This window comes from Acomys russatus, chromosome 24, assembly GCF_903995435.1.
Source record: "Acomys russatus chromosome 24, mAcoRus1.1, whole genome shotgun sequence".
In the NCBI taxonomy this organism is placed as follows: Eukaryota; Metazoa; Chordata; class Mammalia; order Rodentia; family Muridae; genus Acomys; species Acomys russatus.
In genome coordinates, this window is record NC_067160.1 from 58428698 (window position 1) to 58437712 (window position 9015).

Sequence of the window (9015 nt, forward strand, 5' to 3'; positions counted from 1 at the left end):
GGGTATGGCTCCCAGGGGGGACAAATCTGAAAATTCAAAATGGATGCAAGACTTCCCTGCGGCACTTTGTGTGGGGACCTAAAAGATGTAATTATGTGCTTCCCAAAGTATCCTGTTGGACAGTTAGTAAGATGAAGTCCCAGGGGAAAAGAACATATGGAAAAAAAGTATTTTAAATTTATATCCCTGTTGTCAGGTGTGGTGGCACACACCTTGTAACACGAGCCAGCACTTGGCAGAGGCAATCCAATCACTTGGTTTACATAGTGACACTCTGCCTCAGAAAACAAACAAAACCTGTCTGGCCCCCTTTCCCTCCTTTGGGGAACCACCCACAGGTGGCTGAGCCCTTGCCAGAGCTGTTCCTTCCTTGTCTTAGTGCTGAGCTGAGTTCCTTTAACACAGTGTGTTGAAGGGGGAGGGGGGAAGGCATGGGCACTCAGGCAAGGGTAGGCCCTGGGCTTGGCAGGATCTTCCAAGGCACGCTGAAAGACCAGCCAAGAGGGCACGAAGCAGGGACAGCTGAGCCTCTGCAGGTTATACCTCCATATTCCTAGACCTGAGTCCTGTCAGGCCCCTGATAAACTGTTGAGACCCTGACTGAGGTCCAGGGCCACTGGCCTATGAGACCAGAGCTATGGTGCTTGATGCTCTCATGGAGGCGGCGGGGTCACTGCAGGAAGGACCCCGGACTTCTCTAGTGGCCCTGCTGGGGTGTTCCTGAGAACTTTGCGGGTGCTGCCTTCTGCCTGGGGAGCCACTAGCACTGGGTCCGCCGGTACATCCTGCGCCACCACTAGCAAGCTCGCCATCACGATCCACGTGCTTTCGTTCTCAGCCCAGTCTCCTCATCTGCAGGGTGGGCAATGAGTATGCCCGCCTCAAGAGATAACAAGGGTCCCTGGGTGTGGTGTAGGTGCTAGGTGGCTTCCAGCATGTGGCAGCTAGTACACACATGGCCACACAGCGCAGAAGAGAGTGGTGAGTGGCACCAGACTGGACAAATGTCCACAGAGTGACTCCAGCAGATGGGAGGTCAAGGAAATGGACTCTGATGCCCCTGTTTGCCATCACCTTTGGACCCTAGGTAATCCCATCTCTCCTGTCTCTCTTGGATAACCCTAACACACTGGGAAGGTCCAGCTTTTCTCCACCCTCGGGCTCCAGAGGTAAAGAGTGCCTTGGTCCAGCACAGTCTGGCAAGGTGCAGCATACTGCTCCTGCTTCTAAGAACGGATGCTGAGCATGAGGTGGGAAGCTGCGGAACGCAGAGGTGGCATCCATTCTCTGAGAGGCAGCCAGGCCATGCCAATCCCTGACTGTCAGCCCCACAACAACCCCCGGGGGGAGAGGCAGACTCTTCCACTCTCTGCAGATCAGGAGTTCTGCCCTCGGGGAGGCCCCACATGGTCCAGAAAGTGAAGAGTTTGATGCACGGAAAACCATGGTGTCAGCTAATGAGGATGCTTCTGGTGGAGCGGATTTCTAAGCTCTTGGAAATGACTAGGTAAACCATGCTGCAACTGAAACAACCACACCAAGTGCTGTCTTTAATGTCCCCAGAGGAACAGCCAGATCATCTCCCGCAGGCAATGGGGTCAGCCAGTCTTCTAGCCATGGAGGGGTCTGTGGTCATGGCAGGGGGTTGTGAGCATCCGTCCTCTTCAATTGTCCCTGGGGAACCTCCCTGTCCTTGCTTGAGCGCTGGACACCAGCCTTGGACAGGTCCACTGGGTGTGGGGGAAGCTCCTGGGAAGATCCACACGGGGGTGGCCCACAGGGTGTTTCCAGGGCCTTACCTGGAGCAGCCGGTTCCTTGGTCTCCTGTGGCTTCAGCTGAGAGGCTGAGCCACCATCATTCTTGATGGCCTATGTCAACATGATAGAAGGGGTGACATATCAAAGGGGCCATCTGGGGACAGAACTCCAAGGACTAGGACAACTAGGGGCCACCAGCACCACAGGGGATAGCCCACGGGCACCCAGGAGTTGCGCCTGAGATCAAGCCGCAGACCGGCAGAATGGCAGAGGGTGTTCTCCAAACAGGCAGGGCTCGGGAAAGGAACTTCCTAATAGTTACATACAGGAAAGGCTGGCTTTTTCTGATATCCAGAGTCCAGGGAGCTCAAGTGCAGCAGACCAGGGAGAGGCACGCAAGGCTGTTTTCCAGGCCCTGGAAGACGTAATTCTTGGGGTCACTCATACTGACAGGTTTGTTTCTTTGGAGGGTAAGCGAGGCTTCCTGAGCTTTCTTTCCCCTCTGTTCCTTCCATGTAGCCCTCACTGCTGCTTCTGACACCCTCCCCTCCACGCCTGCTTCATCTTCTGGTCATAATGCTTACTGGTCTTCTGCCCATGCCTAAACCTCTTCAGCATCCCTGGCCACAGATGTCCTAGGGGGACCGGCTCCACCCTCTGTCCCCCAGACTGTGTGCCTGGGTCCCCTGGGGTCCAAAGATATTGTGTTGTTAACCTGGAAAACTTGGGAATGCAATCTTATTTGTAAGAGGGCCTTTTCAGATATAATTAAGAATCTCTAGACAAGTTCATCTTAGAGTTGGGCCAGTCCTGACTCTAAAGATAGAAGAAGGAAGGAAATGGACACAGGAGAAAAGAAACAAGCACAGAAAGGCAGAGCTTGGAGATGCCCTTAGGTCTAGGGGCATCTGGAGCCAAAAGGAGCTAGAAGATCCTGGCCCTGTAACCTTTGGGAGGAACACAGCTTTCTCATTTCTGGTCCCCAATGTGTGAGAGTGTATTTGTTTAAGTCATATATTTTGCAGAGCCCCACTGTGGCCCCCTTCAGACATGAATATGACATTTATCTCATCACGGGGAGAAGGCTGAGGTCCGGGAGGGGAGGAACATGGTGGAGGCAGCATGGGGCACGAGCTGAGCAGTCCCGTCAGCAGCCCATGGGCTGATGGAGCAAAGAGTCCTGAAGGCAGCACCCTCATCTTCCTGCATTCTCTCTGGTGGGACCATGAGCAAACCTGACAGGGCATGGTGAGGTGAGGACAGCCAGGAATCAAGTTAGACTACTCCCCACTAATGTCCCTGCCTGGAGTTCTGCCTTGAACCTGGAAAATGGACTGACTCCCTTCATCCCAGGGAAGGCCACGTTCAGTATGGACAGCGTCAGGCCTGCACTGGGTGACAGACCAGATTAGCTCTGAGTTGCTGCACCTGCCAGGAGCCTGCAGCAGAGGAACCTGTCTGGGCAGTTGCCTGTGGCACCCCATGTTCTGTGTCTCAGGTGTTGTGAGGGGCAGGGTTCCTGTGGGCCAGCCCAATGGGCATGCTGCTACAACTTGGAGTACACAGGGAGGCCTGGGTGGCCCAGGTCACACACTGGCCAGGTGGCCTGATATGTGGCCTGTCTCACCCCAAGCTTAATGCTGCCCCCACAGAAAGCTGAGGTCAGCTGTTGTCTGTTCTTGGCTGGTCATTACCACTGCTCTGAACTACCTTGGCTGTCATGTTCACTCTCTGCGCGTGGGTCTGCAGTCCCAGGTGGGACATCTGCCCACTCGAGCCTGGGAGGCTGCAAGTGCTCATCAGCAGCTGAAGTTGTCTGGGGAGGTGTTGCCTCTTTCTGCGCAGGAGAGAGGCTGCAGGGCAAGACACAATAGAATAGATGTGACTGTACACCCAGCTGCTCCATCCAGGTGCCCAGCCCTGACCCTAACACTCAGCAAGTCTTTGTCCCTGGAACCACCTTGAGCCACATCCGGGGCAGCTGCGGCCAGTGGCCAAGTAGAAGACAGGGCCCTGGTCTCTCTTCACTTAGCAACTTCCCAGTTGGGGCCTGTGCCTCAGATGGAGCAGTTGCTGTGGACCATGGGCTGAGGCCTAAAAGCCTCTGATCGTCCACCTTGTTGCCCAGGCAACAAGTACATCATGTGAGTACCAGCCAGCCTGCCTCTTAGGACTCTGAGAAAACTCTAGAGGTTCAAAAGGACAGACTCTGAGAGCAGCTCTAGAGTCCTAGCACTTTCACCAGCAGATCAGTTCCCAGACAGGAACAGACAAGCTGTCTTGGCCCAGCCTGCACCCTGTTGACAGGCACTGAGAGAAGGGTACAGAGTAACTGTTCTTGTCAAGCCTGGGGCTGGTGAGAGGTACCAGAGAAAGCTCTGAAAGATTGGCCTCTCTTGCAGGCCAGCCCGAGGCAGGTGCTTCGTAGGGGTGACTAATTCAAGCCCCACTCCCACCCTCAGGGTGGAGGGAGGGAGCCCAGGGACTAATGGCTAGGGCTTGGGTGGTGATAGCTTCCCCTTCTCCCCCTTCCCCCTATACCCCATTCTCCCCATGCCCCACCCCACCCCCACCCCACCCCCGCTCACAGTGGTGCCTGAATAGAAGAGACTGGCAGGATGAGAACTACCCCCAGATCACGTCCCACCCCCAGCCCCCCACCCACCCACCCAGGGTTTCCTGGCAGGGTGGAACACAATGTGTCTAGCATGGGGAAGCCAGGAAGGTCCTGATGAAAAAAGCCCCCTGCTGCTCCCTCCTGTGGTCAGGGGACACGCTTCACACCCTCCAAGCACATGCAGGGACCTCACCATCTTTTGCTGCAAAATGGCCTTGGTGGCCAGGCTTCAGAGAGAGAGGAGAGAGAGAGAGAGAGAGAGAGAGAGAGAGAGAGAGAGAGAGAGAGAGAGAAAGAGAAGAGAAGAGAAGAAGGGAGAGGAGAGAGGAGAGAGAGACAGAGAGACAGACAAACACACACAGAGAGAGAGAGAGAGAGAGAGAAGAGAGATAGGACAGAGTAGAGAGGAAGAGATGAGAGACAGAATGATAGGAGAGGAGAGAGGAGAAGAGAAGAGATAGAGAGAAGAGAAGAGAAGAGAAGAAGTAGAGAGGAGAGAGGAGATAGAGACAGAAGAGAACAAGACCAACACACCAGAGAGAGAGAGAGAGAGAAGTAGGATCCAGAGAGAGAGGAAGATAGAATAGGAGACAGACAGATAGAGAGAGAAGTAGAGATAGTGAAGAGTCGAGCTATAGAGAGAGTGTCTAGCTGCCGCTGGCCATAGAACAACCCTATAGTAGTCCCAGAGGCTGGCGTGGTCACATGCATGCTCTCTGCTACCCTAAGCCAGGCTGTTGTGTGCTCGGTCACTTGACACCCCCACAGAAGTACTCTAGGAAGCTCCTTACCATAGGAAGCCACTCACACCCCTGCTAACCACAGAGCCAGTAAGTGCGGCTGCTGGCTGCTCTTCCCCTGGCACTCAAGGGCCCCTCTGGTCCTCCCCTGTCCTTCCTGGGAGCTGCTGAGTGAAATGGAGCCACAGAGAAGCTTAACACAAGTGGCTTTTCTCGGCAAGTGCCATGGCCAGCTCCCCTCACTCCAACCCCGACACACTCACCCTGCGACATCCGGGCTCTCAGAGATTTCCCGAGGGTGGTGGCTTTGAGGGCTTCCGGGTCTGTGGCCCTTCATTCTCTGACTTGCCTCAGAGACCCCCTCCCAGGCGGCCTTGACTCTGGGGCTGCAACTCTAGGAAAAACAGCACAGGGCAAGCCTGGTGTGGCCAATGTTCAAGGCAGTGCCCTCTTCAGAAAAGCAGGAGGCAGGTTCACAAAGCAGGAGCCACCACAGGACATGGCACACTCCCACAGGAGTGGACACCAGCTGGAATAAGCTGTCCTGTCCATATCAGGCCTATTTCCCTACTAGCAGGTGTAGACATGAGACAGAGCTGGCGTTTCTGCCCAAAGCTGCCCAGAGGCATGGGGAACTCTAGTCAGGCAGCCCAGAGCCCCCTCTCCTGACAATTGGCCTATGACAGGTGCTACAGAGATATGCTCATCTAGTCCTTGTCCCCAACCCTTTAAGGGAGACCACTGTCCTCCTGCTTATAGAATGAGAGGAGCCCAGAGCGCCTGAGGCTGACTTTGCCCTCATCCATACACCTGTTCACGGCCTCAGCTTTGTGAGAGCAACAAACCACTCAGATCCACTGGCAAAGCGGGTGCTCTTTGGCTTTGTTGTTTGCTTGTTTTTGTTAGTTTGTTTTCAAGATATGGTTTCTCTGTGTAGTCCTGGGTGCCCTAAAACTTGATCTGTGGACAAGGCTGGCCTCGAACTCAGAGATTCCCCCTGCCTCTGCCTCTTGGTGGTTTGTCTGAGTCACTGGCCCCTCAGACTGCTACTCCTCTACGGCTGGCTCTTCTAAGTGATGCCCTGGGCCTCCTCCAGTCAACCTTGACTGCCCCCTTCTCTCCGCTGGGTCCTCCACCTCCCACGGGGCCTTTCTTCCACCCTTGGTCTGTAATAACTGCCATAGCTTGGAAGCCTGGCTCTTTCCCCAGAATACCTCTGCAGGGGCCACAGCAGGTCACCTCCTTCTGCACAATCACCCAGCCCCAGCCGCTTGCCACCAAGAGTGACATCCGGGACACAAAGGAGCCAGGTGAAGACCCTGGGAGTGCCCACCTGCAGCAGCCGGGCTCTAGCCTGGAGCTCCTCCCGCAAGTCGGCCACAGACCTCTGCACACTGAGGATAGACTGCTGACACTGCAGGAGCTGTTTCCTGTCACGGTGCAGGGACAAGCATGCCTTCTTCATGTACTGGATGTCCTTCTGAAGTTCCAGAGGAGAAAATTCCAGTTCAGACACAGAGGGCAAGGAGGGGACATCGGGGGCCCTCCTCTCCCCTCCACAGGCCCTTTGCCTGGCTCTCCCTGCTCAGCCTCTCAGGTACTGCTTTCCGCTGACTTCAGTTAGGCAGGAGGAGAGCTGGGGTACTTCCGTATCAAGTGACCCCCACATGCTTCCTCCTCTTCTCCCCGCTCTCTTTCCAGGCGTTAGCCACTGCCCTGCCTCTGTAGCACCCCTTTATTATAAAATCCTCCCAAGCTCTAGGAACCAGACGCTGCTGGTGTTCAGTGTGGCCCTGAAGCTCCTCTTGGCTAAGCTGCTTGTTGCCAGCCACAGCTAGCAGAGGTCTCAGCCCGGTCCAGGCATGTAGGGCCATGTGCCACCCGGGATTTATAGTCCTGCGGCCATAGGCGATTCCAGGTGCCATATGGTCATAAGCATCGTTGGAGGGTGGCCAAGAGCTCAAGGACATTCTTTGGCACAGGGGTATTCTGGAACACTTCTGTGTGGCCATTCCTTGCCCCCATGCCTACCCATTCCTTCTCAAGTCTGCTGAAGGCTTGTTGTTGCTTTTTGCACAGACGGGCCCGGGCTGCTTCTCGCCCCACATTACTCAGGCACCTAGAAGGGGGGGGGGGGAAGCCACAGGCAACCCTGCGAGTCCATTCAGATAAAGAGGGAGAGCCACAAACCAGGACCAGGAGAGTCCCAGCAGCCAGGTCCACCTAGGCATCCCCCCACAGAGCAGACACCAGATCCTGGGGTCCCCAGACGCACCAGTCTGAGCTGTCACTCTTCCCTCCCACCATGTTCATGATAGTCTCATTGCTTAGGTGATGAAGGCCTAAGGTGACAGCGTCTCCCACCTAGAGACCACATCCAGGCAAGGGGTTCTGCACTGACCCCAAGGCCTATGCCACCCTGAGCATGCTATTCCCAGAATGCATTGGATTGTGCATGGAGGAACCCCTCCCAAGCCAACCCCAACAAGCCAAGAGGCTCCTGGATGCTCTGGAAATTCCATGTCTAAGAAACAGTCTCTTTTTTAAAGATTTATTTGTTTATTTATTTAATGTTTACAGTATTCTGCCTGCATGTACACCTGCAGGCCAGAGGAGGGCGCCAGATCTCATTATAGATGGTTGTGAACCACCATGTGGTTGCTGGGAATTTAACTCAGGACCTTTGGAAGAGCAGCCACTGCTCTTACCCTCTGAGCCATCTCTCCAGCCCTGGAAACAGTCTCTTAATGTTCATAATGGCAACAAATTGGACACACAGTAAAGGTCTTAGCTGGGGGCAGGCCAAGGGAATGCTGGCATCCTACCCTGTCCATGTGTCAAGCAGTTATTTGGTGACATGAGGCCTAAGCCTCTATCAACACTACGAGACACACTGGAAACATTACAAACCTCACCAGGGAGGGGACAGTTGGCTGTTTTTTAATTTTAGTTTTGTTTGGGACACTTTGCTATCTTACCTAAGTTTCTGCAAATGAGTATCACTGTCTGGATCAGTGCAGCCATCTTTCCCTCTGTGTGTCCAGGTGTGGCAGGTGGGAGGCACACTGACAGGGGTGGAGCAGAGCCAGTCACAAGCATGCGCTCACCTTATCTGATGCTCCAGGCAGGTCAGCTCTGCACGGGCCTTTTCCTCTAGTGCCAGCTCCCGCAGCCGTAGCACTGCAGCTTGGTGCCGTGCACGCAGCTCTTCGTCTCTCAGACTCTGCTCCAGCACGGCAACAGTGAAGCGATGGAAGGCTAGGGACCTTTCTGTTCCTGCCTCTGGGCTCGCTATGCTCCACTGTAGAGAAGCAGACCAACGGAGTCTTGTCACTACTGTAACGTCTCAACAGCTGGGCATAGATCCCAGCTCTCAAGAAGATGCCACTGACTCCAAGAACGTCCTCCTGAACGTCCACCACACCGTCCCTGTCACTGTGCTACCTCCCTTCTTGGCAAGGCATCCCTTTGTGACTGTAAGCTCCCTGAGGGCAGGCAGTCCCTTGTACTCAACCCAAGCTGGGCAGGAGTTTAGCAAGGCAGGCTGGGCTGTGCATAGTAGCCCTGGCCCAAAGCACCCTGCTGTCATGCAGGCCCTCAGCTGTCACCCAGTGTGGGAGGAGCAGCTGGGGTGGCTACCAGCTGCAAGGATGGATGGTGGGATGGCAAGGTGACCCTCCCAAGACGAGGGCCAGAGGGGGCCCACTACCCACCACACCACCAGCATCATGTTGCCTCAAAATTATTCCCCATTCTTTGTACCTGGGAGGTAGATCTGTCTGAAAAGTGGAACTCGTCTAGAGCCCACTGGGAGGAGGCACGGTCCTGCTGTACCGGCTCTGAGAGAGAACACAGGCCTTGGCTGGGTCCTGTGGGAACCAAGTGGCATGTGCTTAGGGG

The 9015-nt window shown here is 55.0% G+C and overlaps 1 protein-coding gene across 1 annotated transcript; it reads right to left on the reverse strand.

Moving 5' to 3' along the window:
• Positions 1-1632: 1632 nt before the first annotated feature.
• LOC127207032 (histone-lysine N-methyltransferase 2D-like) lies at positions 1633-3729 on the reverse strand. Its single transcript, XM_051166322.1, has 3 exons — positions 3469-3729; positions 2085-2173; positions 1633-1869 (listed from the first exon to the last, which is right to left on the reverse strand). The coding sequence occupies exons 1-3, from the start codon at positions 3662-3664 to the stop codon at positions 1633-1635; spliced, it is 522 nt and encodes a 173-aa protein (XP_051022279.1). The 5' UTR covers positions 3665-3729.
• Between the last annotated feature and the right edge of the window lie 5286 nt (positions 3730-9015).

Coding starts and splice junctions, on each gene's coding strand:
- LOC127207032 (XM_051166322.1), bottom strand. CDS start 3,664: ATGGAGCAGCTGGGTGTACAGTCACATCTATTCTATTGTGTCTTGCCC. Junction 2,174..3,468: donor GAGTGAACATGACAGCCAAG/GTAGTTCAGAGC, acceptor TACGTCTTCCAG/GGCCTGGAAAACAGCCTTGC. Junction 1,870..2,084: donor AGAAAAAGCCAGCCTTTCCT/GTATGTAACTAT, acceptor ATGTTGACATAG/GCCATCAAGAATGATGGTGG.